Source organism: Ovis canadensis, chromosome 14 (assembly GCF_042477335.2).
Source record: "Ovis canadensis isolate MfBH-ARS-UI-01 breed Bighorn chromosome 14, ARS-UI_OviCan_v2, whole genome shotgun sequence".
Classification (NCBI taxonomy): Eukaryota; Metazoa; Chordata; class Mammalia; order Artiodactyla; family Bovidae; genus Ovis; species Ovis canadensis.
The window spans coordinates 24,184,077-24,204,126 of NC_091258.1; the positions used below are offsets into that span (position 1 = coordinate 24,184,077).

Genomic DNA, 20,050 nt, shown 5'->3' on the forward strand with positions numbered 1-20,050 from the left:
TAAGCCTAATGTCTGTCTTTGTGGGGTTGGGGGCAGAGCAGTTGACAAAGGAAGCGACAGTCCTCCGTGGTCTTTCCCTAATTCTGTCTAGAAGGGTTTACGGAAAACTGGCTCCCATGGAGGAGGGAGATCCCTGCCCTCAGCGTGTCTGGTACTTACCCAGCCGCTCTTCCAGCCCTGGGATTTGCCCGAGACAGGCTGGGGTGTCCCGCCCCCCTCCTCCCAGCCGCCACTTCATTCCTGGAATTTCTGGGTGGTTTGTGGGTCTGACTCTGCTCTGCCTTCAGCCTCACTCACATTCTGAGTTCTCCTTTGTGCTCCTGAGGGAGCTTGGAGCCCTGATGCCCCTGCCTTTGGGGCTAGCTGTGGGGGCTCCTGCTGACATGGGGGCGCAAGTCAGAGCTGCCCTGATATTTTGGAGGGCAAGGCAGGCAGGGAGTCAGAGCATGGCAGGCTCCTTGCCGTTATCCACAGGCATTCTGCACGACTGTGAGCAAGTTGCTCGTCTGCGTTGAGCCTTAGTTTCCTCAACTGTAAAATAGGGATCATAGTCATAGTGACCCCAACAGTCTGCAGAGAGGGTAAAAGACAAGATTCTGGGAGCAGAGGACCCAGAACAAGGTCAGCCACTTTGTCCTCATTCATCATGTGTTGGCTGGGTGATTGGTGAGAAATGTTTGTTGAGCAGTTAATATGCCCCGAAGTTTCGGGTTGAGTAAGACCCAGTCGGCCAGTGCTGTGCTGGAGCTGGCTCATACTGGCTTGTGGGAGCTGATGGTTAAGTTTCCGGATAAGTTGTGGGCCAGTTCAATCCCACCATCATTTTTTTTTTTAATTGAAGTATAGTTGATGTCCAGTGTTGTGTATGTCTCGGGTGTACAGTACAGTGATTCAGTTACACGTGTGTGTGTGCGCGTGTGTGCGCCCAATTACTCAGTCATGTCCTACTCTTTACAGTCCCGCTCCTCTGTCCATGGCATTCTCCAGGCAAGAATACTGGAGTGGGTTGCCATGCCCTCCTCCAGGAGTTCTTCCCCACCCAGGGATCTGTCTCCTGGGTCTGTGGCACTGGCAGGTGGATTCTTTACCACTGTGCCACCTAGGAAGCCCTACATACACATATTTTCAGGTTTTTGCTCTTATAGTTTATTACAAAATACTGGGTATAGTTCCCTGTACACGCAACCACCATTATATGTTATATAAACTTACAATGAAATAAATCTTATTTAAAATAAAAATAGTAGCTAGTCAAAACTTATTGCATCCTAATCTTTTACCCTGCCTCACTGTTCTCTCTGTTCTTGGGGTGGTTGCTGTCTACTCCATGTGTATGGTGGAAAAGTTGCATCACAGTGTGTTATCGTGGGACTCTTTCCAGAAACTCCATACTCAGTGACCCTACATCAATGGCTTGAAATTGCCGTGGTGGGGATATTTACACCAAGGGAATGGGTAGACACTACAGATTAGGGTGAGTATTTCAAGGTTTTCCAAATGTCCGTTATTAAACATTTGCCAGTCTAGCACTGGTTCCAGCCCCTTGAGAAGTGCCAAGTCTAGCTGGCAAGGCAACCAGTGTGAGCAGACTTGAGGCAGGTTGCTGGCTCCTTGACACCCAGGGCTCAGCTGAGCCCTGGAAGGAGACCCAGCCTCAGGGCAGCAACGGCCACTGAGCCGGGTAACTGTCGCTGTGAATCCGGTTTCTGGCCAGCTGATCATGTTCGTGCTGCAGATCCAGTCTGTGACATCTCGAGTCATCACTTCCCCAGGAAGCTGAGAGAAGTGGCTAAGGCCCCAGGCATGTAGGGAACTGAAGCATATTTCAGATTTAAGGGAGGCCTGTTTTTTTTTTTTTTTTTTTTATCATCCCCACCAGCATTAGACATCTTATAGGAGTTTTAAAAATTAGGTTTGTCTCAAAGCAGAGGCTTTGAAATAAGAGAGAATAGCCTTTTTCACTTCATTCACCTTTATTAATCCCAGTCTTCCTCAAATCTCTCCAAACAATGGGTCTGTGGAGCATTTAGCATCATTATTATTGCCATAGCCAATACGATTAGCCATTAACCATGCAATGAACCCTGTAATGTTGTGACCCTGTAGTTCTTTGTCTTCATCCCTTGATCCCAGCCTGCCTCCTCCCCTCACAGACAGATCAGTCTCTGCTCCACAGGAAGACTCAGTGGAGGAGTCAAAGGGTCACCACTTCCCGGAAACCTCCGGGAGCTGAATCACGCCTGCAGACCTGTCGATCTTGTTCACTGACGAAGATGCCAACGATGTTCTATAAATATTTACGAAGTGAATGTACAGATCTCCTCGTTCCGACGAGGTCAGACTGTGGCGATTCAGCGGTGAACAAGGCGGACAGGTCTGGGGCCATGATTAAGCTGGGACCCCAAAGTTGAGTCCTAACCCACGGGCAGGAATTCATCTGCCGGGCCCTGGTGGGGGCGTGGCAGGTCGGGGTCACAGGCTGAGCCGCGGGAACAGCGTGTGCAGGAGCAGAGAGCTTGGCACAGCCTCAGGGCTGCCGGCTGGCGGGTCCCACGAAGATTCATCTTTCTGGCAGACTTTCCTAAACACAGGCAAAGGCAGCCTGGGCGGAGTGACGCCTCCAGGTTCATCCACATTCTCTTTCTTCATTTTGCTCCTGAGAGTTGAGTTGAGTGTCAGGAGACCCCGAGGTGGATTGGGGGCACTTGGGGCTGTGGGTGCCCTTGATGTCCACAGACTCTTAGGCGGGGCGGAGGGTGATGGCAGAGCTTTGTAGCAGCAGCCAAGTGTACAAAGCCCTCCACGCTTCCAGAAAGTGGGATCTCAAGTCTTGGTTCCACCCCAATCCAGCCCCAGACCTCACTAATACCATGGAAGATCACCAGGCTCAGTTTTGTTTTCCAGAAAACAGAGTGGAAAACAGCCAGAGCCCAAATGTATCCCACAAGTTGGGGCGATGCTGCAGGAATCCGACCCCAGATTGAGTGGCTGTAGACCGAGGGGTTTGAAAGCTTTGTCAGTGTCTCCCCGCCCCCGCGCCGCACCCCTGGTGCCCTTGTTTGTGGTCTCTCAGGCTGGGAGTTTCAACTGCCGTCAAGGAGACCTCTCCTAGACTGCATTTCTGTCAGCTGCGGCATTCACTCGGGTGTTTGATGCTGTTGGTAACAGGCCAGGGACAGAGAGTGGGGAGGGCTTCCCTGGAAACGAAGCCTGCATTTGGCCACCCTGGGAGAAGCGGGGGGGCAAAAGAGCCAATGAGTGTTGGCCTCCATCTCCAGGCCCCAAAGGGAGCTCGGATACCCCGCTTGCCTTAAGTGTGAGTCCCTCGGGGATGTCAGGAGGGTTGGAGGAGTGCAGAGAGAGAGTGGGCGTCATATTTGAGTCAGAGGTAGATGGAGGCTGGGTGGGTGCTAGGCTCGGTGACGGGGCATGTCATGGTGCAATGTCACCGTGACGTAAACGTTTCACTCCCCTGGGGATGACACATGGGTACCTTCTTCTCGACAGAGTCACTGGCTGACCTGGAGTTGGGGTGGGGCCTGTCTCCACTGAGCCCAGCCATCTGCCCAGGAAGCAGAGAAGGGTGGGGAGGGTCAGAGTGTGAACTGGGTTGTTTGCGGGGGTCCTGCCCTGTGTGGGTGGTGATGGGAAATCCCCAAGGAAGCTCACCCCGGGGAAGGCGTGGTGGCATTGAGGAGGGGGCTCAGAGGCCAGACGGAGCTGCGTTCCAGCCCCAGGTTTTCTGCTTGCAGTTGTGTGACCTTGGGTGTGTTCCCAAAGACCGCAGGGGCCTTAGTCTCCTCATCTGTCAGATGGGAGCAGTAGAACCCAAACCCCTGGCTCATCAGGAGGGTGGAGTGAGGAATGCAGCCATGGACACGAATTGGGCCTCCCTCCAGGTAAGCCCCCACCGGCCTCCCTGGTAGGAGCCTGTACTTGTCATTTTGGAAAGCCCCAGGTGGCAGTGTGTGGGTCTCCGCTGGAAAACTTAAAAAAAAAATGTATTTTATTGAAGTATAGTTGGCTTACAGTGTTGTGTTTATTTCTGTTGTACAGCAAAGTGAGGCAGTTACGCATCTGCTGCTGCCGCGCCGCTTCAGTCGTGTCCGACTCTGCGACCCCACGGACGGCAGCCCGCCAGGCCCCGCCGTCCCTGGGATTCTCCAGGCAAGAGTACTGGAGTGGGCTGCCATTATATATATTCTTTTTCGTATGCTTTTCCATTCTGGTTTGTCACAGGATGTTGAGTATATTTCCCTGTGCTCTGCAGTAGGACCTGGTAGTTTATCCATCCCGTGGATAGTAGCTTGTTTCTGCTAACCCCAGCCTCCTGCTCTGTCCCTCCCCCACACCGATCCCCCTCAGCAACCACAAGTCTGCTCTCTGTCTGTGAGGCAGTTTCTTTTAAATTACAGATGGAAGGGGCTGAAGTGCTTTGTTCCTAAGTTCTGATCGAGCTGTTTGGGCAGCAGAAGTTGAATAGTCTGCGCAGACCAGGGGGCTGGCAGGGCCTGGTGAAGTCGCCTCGGCCGATGGCCTTGTGCTGAGACACAGCACCAATCGCCTCCACCCAGGTTCCAGCCGCGATCTCAGTCTCGGCCGCCCGATTTGCCTCTCTGTTGCCCCGTCACCCCCTTCCATACAGCCATCAGCGGGATGTTTAGAACCTAATTCTCATTTATTATCTGATGCTTGTATTAATACTAGTCTGCTAGGGCTGCCAGGACCAAGCACCCCAGACCAAGCAGTTCAAACAACAGAAATTCATTCTTTCACCCTCATGGAAGCCGGAAGTCCAAGATCAAGGTGCCGGCAGGGCTGGTTTCTTGTAGGCATTGCTCTTCAGCGTGTCAACAGCGGTCCCCTCCCTGTATCTCACACGCTCATCCCTCTGTGTGTGTCTGTGTCCAATCCATCCTTCTCACAAGGACACCAGCCATACTGGAGCAGGGCCCACTCATATGGTCTCATTTTAACTTAACCACCTCTTCTAAGGCCCTGTATCCAAATCCAGCCATGGTCTGAGGAGCTGGGGTTGGGACTCCGGTGACGGAATTTGCAGAAGGCATAGCTCTGTCCATGATTCTGTGTTTCCCTCTGTGTGCCAGCCCTGTGCTGTGGTCTGGAATAAAGTTGTGGGACACCAGGCCTGTTACTGCTACAGTTCTGCTTGAATCTTCCATGTTCTCCTTGGCCCAGACTTAGAACCCATCAGGGTCCAAGCATTGCCCCCTCCCCAGCATGGCTCCCCCAGCCCCCAAGCCCGCCCCTCCCTGCCCCCGCCCCAAGCTGCAGGCACACCAGGCCACTTTCAGACCCAGCAGTGCCACCCGACATGATGCTATGAATGGCCTGGCCCAAGACAAGTCGGCATGTCTGTGCCAGCGACTGTCTCGAGGTGGAGAAGCCACTTGGAGAAACGCCTCTTTTCACTTGTGTTTCTCCCCAGGGGAAGGTTTGACTAAACCCCGTGGTTCTCCCAACTTTGAAGCTCCACCCGAGCCTTCATCAGCTCTCTCCTGAACCTTGGAAGGAAGGCCCTGTCTGTGGGGCATGGACCATGTGAGGCCATTGAATGTTCAGAGTGAAGGCGACTCTCCAAGTCTTCTGGAATAAGGTCGCCCTTGTTCAGGAGAACATGCCAGGAGGGTGCCCTTGAACCAGCAGTGGTTTCATTGTCTTTTATGCTTTGGCATTTTGCTTTCTTCTACTCATTAATATTTTTAAAAACTTTGAAGTAGATAAGTCCAAAAGATAGAGGGCACTCACCGGTGAGGTCCGGCCCCCAAGGATGCCCAGCTCTGGCTACCACCTCACAGTTCCAGCTAACTCACCTGGTCCACCTTGCGTGAACTGAGCTTACGCTTTGCCACGTGTTCTTGAGCTTTTAAAGCAGAAACAATATATTAAAGATAAAGATGAGTCCCCTCGTAGTCTCATTCCCGGTTCAGTTTCCTTCCTAGAGTGAACCACCAACATGAACTGGTTTCACTGTACAAACATGTGCACGCACACCATATATGTACAAACACATATAATACATGTCTGTGTAATAGACACATACGTATACATGCATGTCCACCTATAATATCCCCAAAGCTTGTCCAAACATGGTCTATATGCCTTAAAATGTACATAAATAGTACAAACACATACGATACATGTCTGTGTAATATACACATACATATACATGCATGTCCACCTATGATATCCACAAACTTGTCCAAACATGGTCTATATGCCTTGAAATGTACATAAATAGTACCATTAGCATCATACTCTACAACTTTCTTGGCCCAACCTCGGATTAGAGCTTTGTTGCTGTGGACAATCCCAGAACTCCAGGTCTTTCTTTTACCTGCTTTATACTATTCCACCCACGCTGACCCACACCTATTTTACCCCTCCCCCTACTGAGAGTTATTTGAATTGTGCCCACTGGTGATTTAAACCAAACCCAGGTTTTGGTCCAGTTGAGTCATGTGAACAATTCCTGTTTCATGCCTTTGGGGGTGCCCTGCCCCTCAAGATGCTGAAGCGCAGAGTAAAGCAAATTGGATGTTTCTGTGATGACCGAGTGGTCATTTTGTGATATCAGTCTTGTTCCTGCTTTGTCCCAAATCTTAACCCGGCATCAGTACTTTTTGGCATCCTTTTCAGCCTGGCCTCTGCAGCTGGGAAATGGTCATATATGGTGGTGTGACTAAGCGGGGAGGTGGCAGGGACCCTGGGAGCGTCTGCATTACTGGCTTGATTCCCACGGGGCGAGTGAGCACACAGAAGCCCTCCCGTGGGCCCTGCGGCTCTGCCCCAGAGGGAACTCCTCGGCCAAGAGGCCACAGAGCCGGGCCTCCGCCTGTATGTCGGCTGCTTTTATGTGAAGCGTAAGCCTGGTCAGGACCCTGGAGAGTTTCCAGGGGTGGAGATGGGAACTGCCATGTTCCCATCGCTCCAGGCTCTGTGCTCAGCCTCTCGGGTGCCCAGGGCAAGCCCCAGAGGATCCCCGCCTTCCACTGCCATCTTGCAGCCCCACTCCAACGCAACCAACAAAACCCTGGCTGTTGCTCACGTGGGAGATGCCAGAGGGGCCTCCTGGGGTTCTGGGTGGGCCAGCCTCCAGGCTGCCTCCCTCCCTGCTCAGCCAGCAGTCTCTGGAGCCCTCCTTTCAGCTCTCCGTGCTGTCTTCAGCCAGGCCTATCCCACTGGTCAGGGCTTGGGGGCTTCCCTGCCCGTCTCCCAGCCTAACTGGGAGCCCCTTGAGGCCAGGGAAGTGCCTTGTTGTCCTCCTCTCTCAGTGTGCAGCACAAAATAGGTGTCTATAAAGGTCACTGGGTAACTGACCGACTCTCCCTGGGGGTGAAACAGAGGCGAGAGGGTGAACGAACAAGGGTGAACAACAAGCCCTGTCTTGTCTTCTTGGACCAGACAACAAGCCATCAGGAGGACCACACTTCGTGACCTGTAGTGTGACCCCTGGCCCCCCAGGGTGAGAGGAACCAGGGCAGCAAGCTGGAAAACCCCAGGCTCTCAGGGACGTCACACCTGGGTTTGAGTCTTACCAGTAAGCAGCCTCTGGGATCAACTCTCTGAGCCTCAGCCTCCCCATCTGTAATGTGGTCGCAAGGGCACACCGACCTCCTGGGTTGTCATGAGGGCTGGAGATGACATGGATGAGGCGACTGGCCCCCGCAGAGGCTCAGGAAGGGCTCTGGGAAGGAGCAAAGGCACAGCGGAAACTCAACCTAATAAATTATCTTCGGGCTGGGGAATTTTAGAATTAGTAAGTGTGTTCCAAGACTAAGACAGCTTTTCCTAAGATGCCTGCCAAGGAAGAAAGGTTAGTGAGAGGCGGTGTTTGGGAAAAGGGCCCAGAGCCCAAAGGCAAGGATGGATCATGAAGCTCCTTGACAGGTCATAAAATGACAGCGTCAGGCACTGTGGATCTCAGAGGGGGTGAATCCCAACTGATGTGACCGTGAGGCGTGCACCACAGCCCCGGGGCCAGCACGCGTCAAAAGCTAGGGTTCCAGAAACACTCCGTGGGAAGCACAGCCCCAAGAGGGGCTGGGAGGCCCGGGAGTCCCAGCCACCATCTTCCATCCTTTCCTTGGCCCCGCTGATGCAGCTGTTGGGTGCTAATCACCCACATGAACCATTCACTCAGCAGCCAAGAGAGTCACACCCAGCAGTGCCCATAACGGGCCCACTGTCAGACAGAAGCTGGCCGAGGAAGGCTGCACGCTGGACTGTTTGGGGGGGTTGCCAGGCAGGGACAGGGTGAGAGTGGGGTGCACAGGTACTCCTGGGAGGCCCTGTCTCTTTCTCCGAGGATCAAGTTAGCAGAGCATGTGGCTGGGCCCTGGGAGGCTGTGTCGCAGGGTGTGATGGTTACACACCCCATGGAAGGGCCGTGACCAGAGCAGCCTGTGCAGGGATGGGTCTGGGGGTGCCTGACGGCCAGTTTGGGAACTGAGTCTTACTTCACAGGGACTAGGAAGTTTGCTGCCCCTGTTGGTTCATGGCACATCCTTTGCTGACATGAAATGGCTTTAGCAGTCTCTTTTGGGGGCAGGAGATGGAGTTTAATTCAGGCCATAGACTCACCGGAGCCCTGAATGAATCCAGATGCTGACTCAGAGTGAGGAAAAGGAGGCGCCACGAGCAGCTGAGTCTGGGAGAGACCGAGCCAGGATGTCCATGTGGCATCGGGCCGCTTGCCGTGCTGGAGGCTGTTGGCTTGAATCCCAGCTCCACCACTTCCTGCCTGCCGGACCTTGCTGGTGTAGCTTCTGGGAGCCTCAGTCTCCACATCTGCACAGTGGGGAGAGAGGGGTGCCGGGTCCACTCTCTGCCGTGGCAGGTTTGGCACTGACCAACTTCTCCGGCCACCCTCTGCTTCCTTTCAGAGCACGAGAGTGCCCAGCTGTCTCAGGCACCCAGGCCATCCGTCACTCCCTGCCCTCACTGCCAGAGTGGAGCCATGAGCTGTGTCTTGACCGGCGTCGTGCCCTTGGGGCTGGTGCTGCTGCTCTGCGGAGCCCAAGGCTTTTTCCTGCCCAATGTCACACACTTAGAGAAGCTGCTCAGCAAATACCAGCAGGACCAGCCCCACTTGCGGGCGCGGAGGGCCATCTCCAGGACGGACCGGGAGGAGATCCTCATGCTTCACAACAAGCTGCGGGGCCAGGTGTCACCGCCCGCCTCCAACATGGAGTACATGGTGAGCTCCGGGCCCGGGGCAGGCCTGGCGTGGGGGCTCGGGGCGGGGGCCGGTGAGGGTCACAGGCTGGGCTCTGGCCTCGGCACTCACTTGGCAGTTGGTGGCACGCCCAGCACAGACGCTCAGCCCTGGGGCTGTGATGGTACCGTGGCCTCCGTGCAGCGTGGCCTCCACCCCACTCTTCAAGTGCTCCCTCTGTCCACATAGCGAGGGGCAGCTGAGTCTGAGCAGTGGGGCGTTCTGCTGGGAGGAGGAGGCCGAGAAGGGACACTGGAGGGTCCCCTGTACCTCAAGAGAAGCCCCCGCACTTAGGAACAGAAGGAGCAACCAGCTCCAGGTGCCCGTCCCCAGCTCCACCCTCGCTCACATGTCTCCATGTCTGGTTTTCTCAACCCCATGAAGTGGGCACTGGGGTTCCCCCCAGCTTTACAGACTGGCCCGGGATCACACAGCTGGCAGAGGCAGAGGTGGATTCCGACCTGGGTCCAGCTGAGTCCAGGACCCATACTCTCGTTCACCTGTCCATGCCTAGTCTGAACTCTACCCCACCCTGCTGCCCCTCTAGGTACCTGGGGCTCGTTCTCTGGCTATTTCCATCCTCCCTGCCCATGGTGTTCTCACCTTGATTAGCGGGGCAGCCTCAGCCCTGGAGGGGGACTCACCTCCCATCTTGCCCTCTGAATCCTGGTATCACGTTATAAATCCTCAGTCTTTATTCTTCCAGCCTTTCTCCTGGCAGGAGCCTCGAAGGCCCTCTGTGCTTCTTGCCTGGCACCCAAGGCCTCCTGTCAGGAGCCCTGGTCTGTCTGGTTAGCTTGTTTCCCTTCCTCCTCTGAGGCCAGAGAGGTCTTGGGGTGCTGTGTGTAGAGCCCCCCCTCTGCACCCTGTCACTCCCGTATCTAGCTCTGTGCAGCCCAGGCCCTGGCCCTCTCCTTCCTCTGGACTCAGCTGCCGCTCTCTGTGTTGATCATGTTCTGACCTCGGTCACCCTCATGGTCGGGCACCTGCCTGTGTGGCTGTGGGCCCCTAGGCATTGCTGTGCCCGATGAGGTGGTCCATCACCAGGGATGAGTGGATGCCGCCTGGGCAGAGCCTGAGCAAGGCTGTCCCCTGGGGACTCCTTATGAAACCATTTCTTTTTTTTCCCTCAAGAAAATAGTCCAGGGGTTTGTTCTGAAGGGGCTCTGCTAATTTTAGGAGGCAGAGTGGGCACCCTTTCAAAATGTTAATGCACAGGGCAGCCACGCAGAGCTCTTTAGGGTTAAAGATGGAGAGAATTAGGGTAGGTTTCTTTTTAGGCTCCCGCTGCCCCCTGCCAGGATCCTCGCCTGCCAACGTCCATCCACCCAACAACAGGCGGCACTGATTGGAGAGAGTGTCTCAGATCCATGGCTTCCTGCTCAGCCCCGCTTCCTGGGGCTTTGAGCCACAGCCCTCTGAAACAGGCTCATCCCAAGAGGTGGACTGTAAAACCCCACAGAGTTAAGACACCCTGTTTTGAGGTTTTACAAGTAGACAGGCTCTGGAGCCAGCCTGTCTGGGTTTAGGACTTGCCCCTGGATGTTGAGGAGTGCAGTTATCTTGGCTAGAAGGAGACGCAGGACCGGAGACTGGGGCAAGGGGTGGCTCCATGCTGGGGTCCTGCGGTTGGTGAACCAGTCTCCTGGAACGTCCCAGGGCCCTCCCCGTACAGGCTGTCAGTGAGCATCTACTATGTGCGGGGCTGGGCCTCCTGCCTGCCGGGAGAGTCTGGGAGGGGGCGAGCAGCCGCTGGCTCATAGCCTGAGGGCGCTGGGCGTCAGTTTCTTGAAAGAGAGAAGTGGTCTCCCTCACCTGCTTCACCGGTTTCTCTTCCGGGGAGTTATATATGCGCCCTGTGCTGGCTGGGAAGGGAGCAGGTGGCAGATTCATTGTCCCAGACCCTGCCTCAGGGTGGGCTTTGCTGGAGGGGAGCAGGACTGGGTGAGTTAAAGGCATTTCTTGCTACTTACAAAAAAAAAAAAAATCTCTCTATATGTGTGTGTATGTATGTGTGTATATATAGAGAGGGTTATATATGGGCTTCCCAGGAGGCACTGGTGGTAAAGAACCTGCCTGCCAATGCAGGAGATATAAGAGATGTGAGTTTGATCCCTGGGTCAGGAAGATCTCCTGGAGGAGGACATGGCAACCCATTCCATTATTCTTGCCTGAGAATCCCCATGGACAGAGGAGCCTGGCGGGCTAACAGCCCATAGGGTCACAAAGAGTTGGACATGACTGAAGCGATTTACCATGTGTGTGTATAAAGAAATGTATATGTATATATATACATATATATATATATAAAATGGTAAAATATACACAATATAAAACTTACCATTTCAACCAGTTTAAAATGCACTGTTCAGTGGCATTAGGTGCCTCCACACCATTGTACAGCCATGACCACCACACATCTCCAGGGTATTCATCCTCCCGTGTCACAGACGAGGAGGCTGGGGCTGAGAGGAGGGACTTGCCAGGGTTCCCAACAAGTTACGGGATGAGCAGGAGCTCTGAGCATCCAGGCTCCTCCAGGTTCTTTGCTGAGCAGAGACTGTTGAAATGCTTTCGGAGTCCTTGAGTCCAGTGTCGCGGAAGCTGAGCCTGGTCCTTAGGGTCGTCCTGGGGCCCGAGCTGGGGGCGTCTGTGCAGTTTGAGTTCTTCCACACACTCCTGACCCTACCTCCTGGTGCCCGTTTCTCGTCCCCTGCAGACCTGGGATGAAGAGCTGGAGAAGTCGGCGACGGCCTGGGCCCAGGAATGCATCTGGGAGCATGGGCCCACCAGCCTGCTGGTGTCCATCGGGCAGAACCTGGCCGTGCACTGGGGCAGGTGAGAGCCGCATGGCCCCCTACTTGTGACCTGGGGTCTCACTCACTCTGCCGGACCACTGAGCATCTGTTAGACGTCACCCACTGACCTTCGCCCAGGTCAGCTGGTCCGGTTTCCTTAGAGGAAGTGGGGAAGATGTCTTCCAACAGGTTGAGACTCGCTGACCATGTGCAAGGCACATGAGTTCTCTGAGTAGGGGCCCAGGAATCGCTAGGGTTCCAGAGTCTGCTTCATTTTGCCCCATTCATTGAAAAATTGATATGGACTGGACAGGGCCCCTGAAAACTCAGGGCAGGGTTTGCTGGCCTTCAGACCTACCATATCCAGTTTCTGAGCTTGGATTTTAATGGGACCCCAAGCCCTTGCACTCTCCTTTAGCCAGGTTGTTCTGGGCAGGACCTGGGCAAGGGGTCATCACCGGGCTAGAGGCTTGACTCCGTGGAGGCAGAGCAACCCGGTGTTGTTTTCTGCTTTCTATCCAGTCAGTCTTATGACAGCATCGCCAGAAAATGTCCAAGAGGAACCCAACCCATGGACCTGCTGACCTGGTCAGCTCTTTCTGTGTTTCTGGGCTCCTGGGCTGCATCTGGCCGACATATTTTCGCATAGTTGTAACCGTGGCCAGGACAGCTATTGATTTTTTTTTTCCTTCTCATATGACATCAAACAGTTTTCTAGTACATACTTGTCATGGTTATCACATTTTAAAGGCTGCCTGTGAGCGGTCAGGTTGACAGACCCAGAATTTAGCCATTCCATCCTCGTAGCTGGGTTTTGTTTTTTCCTTTTTCCCTTTTGGCTCATTTGAATGATTTCATTAGGAAAACTCCAAGGAGTAGGATTAATGGGTCCATGGCACAAAGGCTGTTCCCTTTCTGGATCAATATTGCTGACTCACTTTCCAGAGCAGCCCCTCATCTGAAAGCCCCTCAGCAGCTGAATGTTTTCTTTCTAAAACCGGCCTAGCCTGGCAGCACGCTTGTGGGACATGGATAGATGGGGTGGTGGGTACCCTGTGGCCTTGGAGCTCCGTCACTGTCTGTGTGTCCTTCTCCGAGCTGGCCCCAAGCAGAGAGGCGCTTTCCCTGGCCAGGGCACTGACCGCCACCATTACCTGAGTCCTGACTGTAATCCTTACAGGACTGCTGGCTGCCCTGCTCCCCACGGTGCCCTCAGAAGTGCCCAGTTCCCCCTGCATCTGTTCTGCTTATTGAAACCACTTTGTCCACACTTGCGGGTGACAGCAACCGGGGCTTGCATCTGGCTTATTTTCTCTCCCAGTGCCAGCCTGGGGCTGAAGAGAGGGCCAGCAGCCACCAACAAGAGGTGGGGAGGGTCTTCTAAGTGCTGGGGGCTCGGGAGGGCTCGGGTGATAGGATCCCAAACGGGAGCTTGGAGCAAGGTTTTCGCCCCCTTCGGTTTTTTCTTATGCAGTAGTCTGTGAAATATGGGATTCAGGGGCTGCATATATTTCCCCAAATGTATATAAAAATACATAATTATTAGTATAAAAAAGGGTTCACTGGGGCCAGATACAGGTATCCCATACACACAGGTGGTGTCTGGGTCACCCAGGCATACTCCTGGACTCTGAAGGAGGCCAGTTCGTGTTTTAAGCACTTCTAACAGGTGCCAGGTGGGATGTGGGGCTGTTGGTCTGAGGAGGGCCCGCCGCCCCCCTGCCTCCAGCTCCACCGTGGGTGGTGGTGCTGCCAGAAGGGGTCTCTGTTGCTGTGCGTGTGGTGGCTAGAGCTTCACAAGCTGCCCTGTCCCTCTGTGCCTGCAGGTATCGCTCCCCTGGCTCCCACGTGCAGTCCTGGTACGATGAGGTGAAGGACTACACCTACCCCTACCCCCACGAGTGCAACCCTTGGTGTCCGGAGAGGTGCTCTGGGCTCATGTGCACACACTACACCCAGGTAAGGCCAGAAGATCGGGCGTGGCCTCAGCCTGGCACCCCCCGGATTCTGGGGCTCCCCCCAGTCAGAGAACCTCTGTTCTATCATTGCCTTCATTTTTCCCCTTTAACTCAGTCCTACTCAAAGTATAACTGGTGGGTTGAGCTGTTTGTGGCTGGTTCACAAATATGGAAGCTGAGAATAAGCACTAGAAACTTCTGTGGCAGTTTTACATTGCTGGGGCATTTTCCTTGTTTTGTTTTGTTTTGTTCACTTTTCTGTTTTTGATTTAAACAAATGTCTGGATCTTTCATGGGCTAAGGGAAGAATGTGGGCCTTCACCCCTTTACCACACACCCGTTTACTGTGGGCACCTTATGGATTCAGGCCAGATTACGTCACCCTGGTCATTTTCCCCTTGAACTTTGATGTACGGATGTCATCTTTTCAGATAGTTTGGGCCACAACCAACAAGATCGGCTGTGCCGTGAACACCTGCCAGAGGATGAATGTCTGGGGAGATGTTTGGGAAAATGCGGTCTACCTCGTCTGCAATTATTCTCCAAAGTAAGAGCGAGTGACATGGTTTTATGGGTTGGAGTGTGTTTGCTTGCCGTGGAAGACCCAGCTAGAACTGGCTTAAGTGGTAAAGTCTCTTCATTACCTCACATTCAGAGATTAGTGTGTCTGGGTTAGCTTAGTAGCTCAGCAGTGTCAGTGCGAACTTTCTGTCTTCTTGCAGTACTGTCCTCTCCTCATGGTCTTAAGAAGGCTGCAAAACATCAGGCACCAAGTCTTCCCAAACAGAAGGGAAGCGAATGGTAGAAAAGAGTTCTTTCTTTTGGCTTTTCTCCTCCCTGGCCCACTTTCTCCTTAAGTCATTTGCCAGAACCGGACTGCTCATGGACAAGGGGGAACAAGACTGCCTCAGCTGGCTTTGACCAATGAACTTGTCCCAGTTGGCTTGGCAGATCGTCCTCTGGGACTACCTGAATAAGTCAGAAGCAGGAATAGCTGTTGGCTGGGCCACTAGTGGAGTCCACTATAAAGATTCTTTTTCTCTGAAAATATGCAGCAAAGAGCACTCTAGTAAATAGGTATTTTGCTTCTTTATATTTCCCCTTCCAGAAGGGACCTCATCAAACCTTGTGGGCACAGTCCCTCTCCGTCTTTACAGCATCCTGATGTCATCAGTGTGCCACTTACCCCTTTCCTCGTTCGCCTCTGCTGCTCATGAGACAACTATGTGCTGATTCTCGGAGAACAGCTCACCCAGTTTACGGCCTGTGGTTTGCGCACCGGCCGAGGGGCTGGCAAGCCATCCTAGCGCTGTGCCCTGCATGCAGGGGCCCTTAAGGGATATTTTCTCAGTGACTGCATGAAGCAGGAATGACCTCATTTACTGGGTTGGGTCAGGAGTGGCCGTGAGAAGGTGGGATGAAGAGGGAATCACTGAGGTCGGGAGGAAAATAGAAACTCTCCATAAACCATCTGGCATGCTAGTGGTAGCAGTGTCTCCACAGCCACAGGGATGAGGTTAGGGGTTGTGTCATCAGTGGGAGGGACCAAGCCCCATGGAAGGGCAGTAAGCTGGTCAGAACTCCTAGAAGAGTGGCAGGTGGGGAGTGAGGAATCATTCAATTTGACTGTGTATTTAAAAAACCCCAAACACTAGAAGATCCTTCTAGAAATACCACTTCCCTCTTATTTAGCTCCTATCCCTTTCTTAAAAAAATTAATATCCTATGTATAGTAAAATACACTAATCCTGAAAGTACAGCTGGTCGATTTTCACGTGTATAAACATATATTAGCACAGGCTGCTGTAACAAAGTGGCTTCAGCAGCAGATTTCTCTCTCATAGCCCTGGAGGCCAGACGTCCAGGTCAGGGTCCAGCAGGGCTGGTTTCTGGTGAGGATTCTCTTCCCAGCTCACAGATGCCCACCTTCTCCCCATGTCTCCACATGGTGTTTCCTCAGTGTGTACAGTGGGTGGAGAGAGATGGAGGGGAAGTTGAGCTCTCTATGTCTCTTCCTATAAGGACACTAATCCTATCGGATCAGGGTCCCCACCCTTGTGACCTCATTTAACCTCAGTCACCTCCTCTGAGGCCTCATCTCCAAATGCAGCTACCCTGGGGGTTAGGGTTTTAACATATGAGTTGGGGGGTGTGCACATACGTTTAGCCCATGAATCCTGTATATATAACGTAGCACCCAGGTTGGAAGACGGGCTCCCAGGACGCCTGGCACCCAGCCCATGTCCACAATGGCTAACTCAGAGTTACTGCTCCAGTCCTGTGGGAGGCATGGTTTGTCACTGAGGAAACGTGGAGCCTACATATTCTGGCAAACTCAGCTTGGGGAGGGGAAGAGCCCATCTGGGGGCCCAAATGGTCTGAAGAACCTACTGAGCCCCACCTAGGGACAGGGCAGGTGCCGGGGCACCCAGGGTCCACCTGGTGATGGTCCATTTGTGGGGGTCAACCCGAATTCATGGCCCTCCGTGAGTCCCGGCCAGCCTGCATGTGAGGCAGATGTGCTTAACAAAGCAGTGTCTGCAGTCTGCTGGGGAATGTTATTTTGCCCTCTCTGGGTGCAGATTAGGACAGCCCCTGCCCACCATCCCCAGCCGGACACCCGCGTGGCCCTGGGTGGTTCCATTCCACTATTTGTGCTGACCAGGAGCAAATAGTATATTTTCTGCAGTTTGTCCTTTGGCCAGCACTAACGGGACCCCTCCCTCCCTGGCCACCCTGGACAGCCGTCAGACCGTCACCCCATGAGGCTGCTGATTTAGCAAGCACTCAGAGAGTGTGTCGCCATCACCAGAGGCCAGCCCCGATGTGAGGCGTACACACAGCCACCTCCTTCATCTCACGACCAGCCCCCGAGGTTACCCTGCGCAGAGAAGGGGGCAGAGGTTCTGGTTGGCAGGGCCAGGTCTAGCCCCGGAGCCTGCTTCTCATGGCTCGGCCACCCTTGGCCCAAGAATGGGGCCCTGCAGCTATTTCCTGAGAGGATAGCTGGTTGAGTGGGGCAACCATGAAGGAAGTTCCTAGAACAGATCACAAAGACCGGCCCCCAGTCACTCACTGCTCCAGCCTCTGCTGCCAAAGGCACCACTAGAAGAGCCTTGGAGTCCTGCTCACCACCTGCTCGCTACCCAGGCCCTGGAGAATTCCCACCGAGTGGCCTTTGGTTTTCTTGCTCTGGGAGGTTAGAGGGAGGCGGATCGGCACCTGTGATGCCCAGAGGGACCTTGGTTCCAGCCCCGCGAGCAGAGTATGGTCAAAGCTCTGAACCCCACAGGCTGAAGTCAAATCCCAGCCCTCACACTCACTCACTGTGTGACATTGGGCAAGTCACTTAACATCTCTGAGCCTCTTTCCTCTACTGATAAAGGATTGAACTCTAGCATGTCCTTCCTAGGGTACTGGAAGGATGGAGTAAGCGGGTGGGTATGCAGTGAGAAGCCAGTAACCTTGAGGTCCTCCCTGGAACAGGCTGCCCATCACTCATTTGAGAAATGGCTTAAATGGGAGGGTCCCAGCAGTTTCAGGGCTGGGGGAGGAGGCGGTGCTGCTGGCTTTCAGAGTTGTGCGAGGGAGCAGCGTGGGTAGGTGGGGGCCACAGGACAAAGGATGAGAAGGAGAAGGACACTTCATGGCTCCTGGCTAGATTATTCTGTAATTCTCTAGACGCTGTGCACAGAGGGGCTCAGGGCAAGTGCCTGTCCCCCTCATACCTTCCTTCCTCCCTGCCCAGGTCAGGGCCCCAAGAGTGTCTAGAACAGAAAGAGGGGTCCCCGGGCTCTGGCATGGCAGCCCTGTGATGGTGTTTCTGGTCTGTCCTCAGGGGCAACTGGATCGGAGAAGCCCCCTACAGAACCGGCCAGCCTTGCTCTGAGTGCCCGGCCAAGTACGGCGGTGGCTGCAAGAACAACCTCTGTTACCAAGGTAGGAATCCGCTTCAGAGCCCTTGGGAGCAGGCTTCCGCTCCCATCCCTGAGCCATAGAGCTGCCAATGTGAAACGGGGACGTTGGACAGCTAGGGGGAGAAGTTGGTCCCTTTTACCCTTGGCCTCTGCTCCCCTCCTCCATCTTCAGACTCCAGCCCACGCTCCCTCCTCCCCTCCTCATCTCCAGACTTGGGGTTGAGCCCCAGCTCCCCCTGGGACATCCCCCAGTGGGCGTCTCCCTTGGGCGGCACTGACCAGAGGCATCCTGCCCTCCTGGTGCTCAGACTTTTGTATAAAACAGACAACAAACGAGGAATTTAAAGCAGCCGTGTGATGGATGGTCCAGACCAGCTGTGGGCTGGGTGGGCTGTCGGAGCCCCTCCTGCTCGTCCTTGTCCCCACCAGCCCCCCACCAACCCACATGTGCGGCTCACCAGGCCCTTACTCGTCATAAATCTAAGTTTCCCTCCCCCCTCAGCTCAGGCCTGGCTAGAGCTTTCAGGCCCTGTATTTCCCAGCGACACCAGCGTTTGTTTATTGCCAGCCACTCAGGGTGCTTCCGTTTGCCCCGCTCCTGTAAATAATGCGCATTTTTCACGCCTGAAGTGCTCCTCACATTTTGGACTGTTTCCTCCAACTCCATCCCAGCTGCGGTGCTGACCACGTGTCTGCGGTTGAGGTGTGTTTTTTTCACGTGGCTGCATCAACAGGTCCTGTGACGGCTGAGAGGGGCCTTTCAGGAGGGTTGGCACGGGCAAGAGGCAGCGGCCCTTCCCTGCCGGGGGTTCGTGGGATCAGCCCAGTGGGCTCCAGGCTGAAGAGTGGAGTTCCAGCCATCTTGCGCTGCAGCAGGGCGGTGGCGGCGGGGCGTCCTCTGAGGGGAGAAGCAAGGGTCTGACTGTTCAGTCAGTGTGGCCCAGTCCATGTGGTCCCCTGGGTCATGACTTACATGCGGGGAGCTGAGTCTCTGGGGGAAGCAGGGGCTCAACCCAGAGTCCAGACATGAGACTTCCGGCTCTGGATCTTGGTGATCTGAGGTTCTTTGCTTAAATCCCTCGGTCTCTCTGCCCAGCAGCAAAATGGGCCTGGTGGCTCTGTCCGTGACGCATCTCAGGCTCAGATGAGAGAGTCAGTGCATTTAGTGTGAACATCCTGAGTGCCTGCTGTGTGCCAGGATGTTGCTAGGTGATGGGGTGGGGTGACTATGGGGACCAGTCCCGGCCCCGCCCTGGGGAACCTGACATCCAGTGGGGCTGTCGCCCCTTTCAGGGCATGATACAGGTGCCTTGGGGCCGTAGCATGAGCCTCCGCCATGGGCCAGGTCAGGGAGGGCCTCCTGGCAGGCAGCTGTTGAGGAAGACTGAGCCTGGTGATGAAGGAAGGGAAGGGCGCGCCCCCCAGGGAGCCGCTGTGCCGTGGCGTAGCGCCCAGGTCCTGGCAGTGCCTGCTGCGTGGTAGGGGGCTACAGGCGTTTGTTAAGTGGAGTTCCTCCTGCTCCCCCTCTCCACTGTCTTCAAGACCGGGTCCCCACGCCTATCCTTAGTGAAATATTTCCACGCAGTCCCACTCCAATACCTGGATTCCTGGGACAAGTGTGGGTTTTAGAGTCTAGTACACCTGCTTGAGGGCTATCAACCCTGCACGTTCCAGCAGGGGGACCCTGGCAGGTCACTTCATCAATCTGAGCCTCAGTCTTCCTGTGTGAGCATGGGGTGACATGTCAGCCCCTGAGGTTAATAGGAGGGCTGAGAAGGCAGGCCGACACTTGAGGCATCTCAGGCTCCAGGTCCTCATTCAGGTGGGTCCTGTGGCTGCTATCTGGTCACCCAGAGGGACAAGTCCCCTCTCAGATCCTGGGGGCTGGTTAGGGGACTGTGAGGGAGGGCAGACCCCTGGGGGCGCCCCCTCAGGTCTCCCGTTGGGGGATTCCATGTGTGCGTGAGGCAGACTGTTGTGGTGCAGGGCGGGCAGAGGGGCTGGGTATGCCAGGCAGACTGCTTGCCTTCTCTGAGCCTCAGTTTCCCCATCTGTAAGAGTAATGCCATCATCTCCTGCAGATGGTTTGCTGGGAGGATGCGGTAAGGAAGGTACGAGTTGCTAGGACAGCAGCCTGCA

The 20,050-nt window shown here is 54.6% G+C and overlaps 1 protein-coding gene across 1 annotated transcript in view; it reads left to right on the forward strand.

The window, feature by feature from the left end:
- Positions 1-20,050, forward strand: part of CRISPLD2 (cysteine rich secretory protein LCCL domain containing 2) — a 70,134-nt gene that overhangs the window by 7,768 nt on the left and 42,316 nt on the right. The window contains exons 2-6 of the mRNA XM_069549659.1: positions 8,907-9,220; positions 11,958-12,076; positions 13,863-13,995; positions 14,426-14,541; positions 17,833-17,933. Coding sequence (XP_069405760.1) covers positions 8,981-9,220; positions 11,958-12,076; positions 13,863-13,995; positions 14,426-14,541; positions 17,833-17,933 — 709 coding nt within the window. The 5' untranslated portion in view covers positions 8,907-8,980. The remainder of the gene's footprint in view (positions 1-8,906; positions 9,221-11,957; positions 12,077-13,862; positions 13,996-14,425; positions 14,542-17,832; positions 17,934-20,050) is intronic.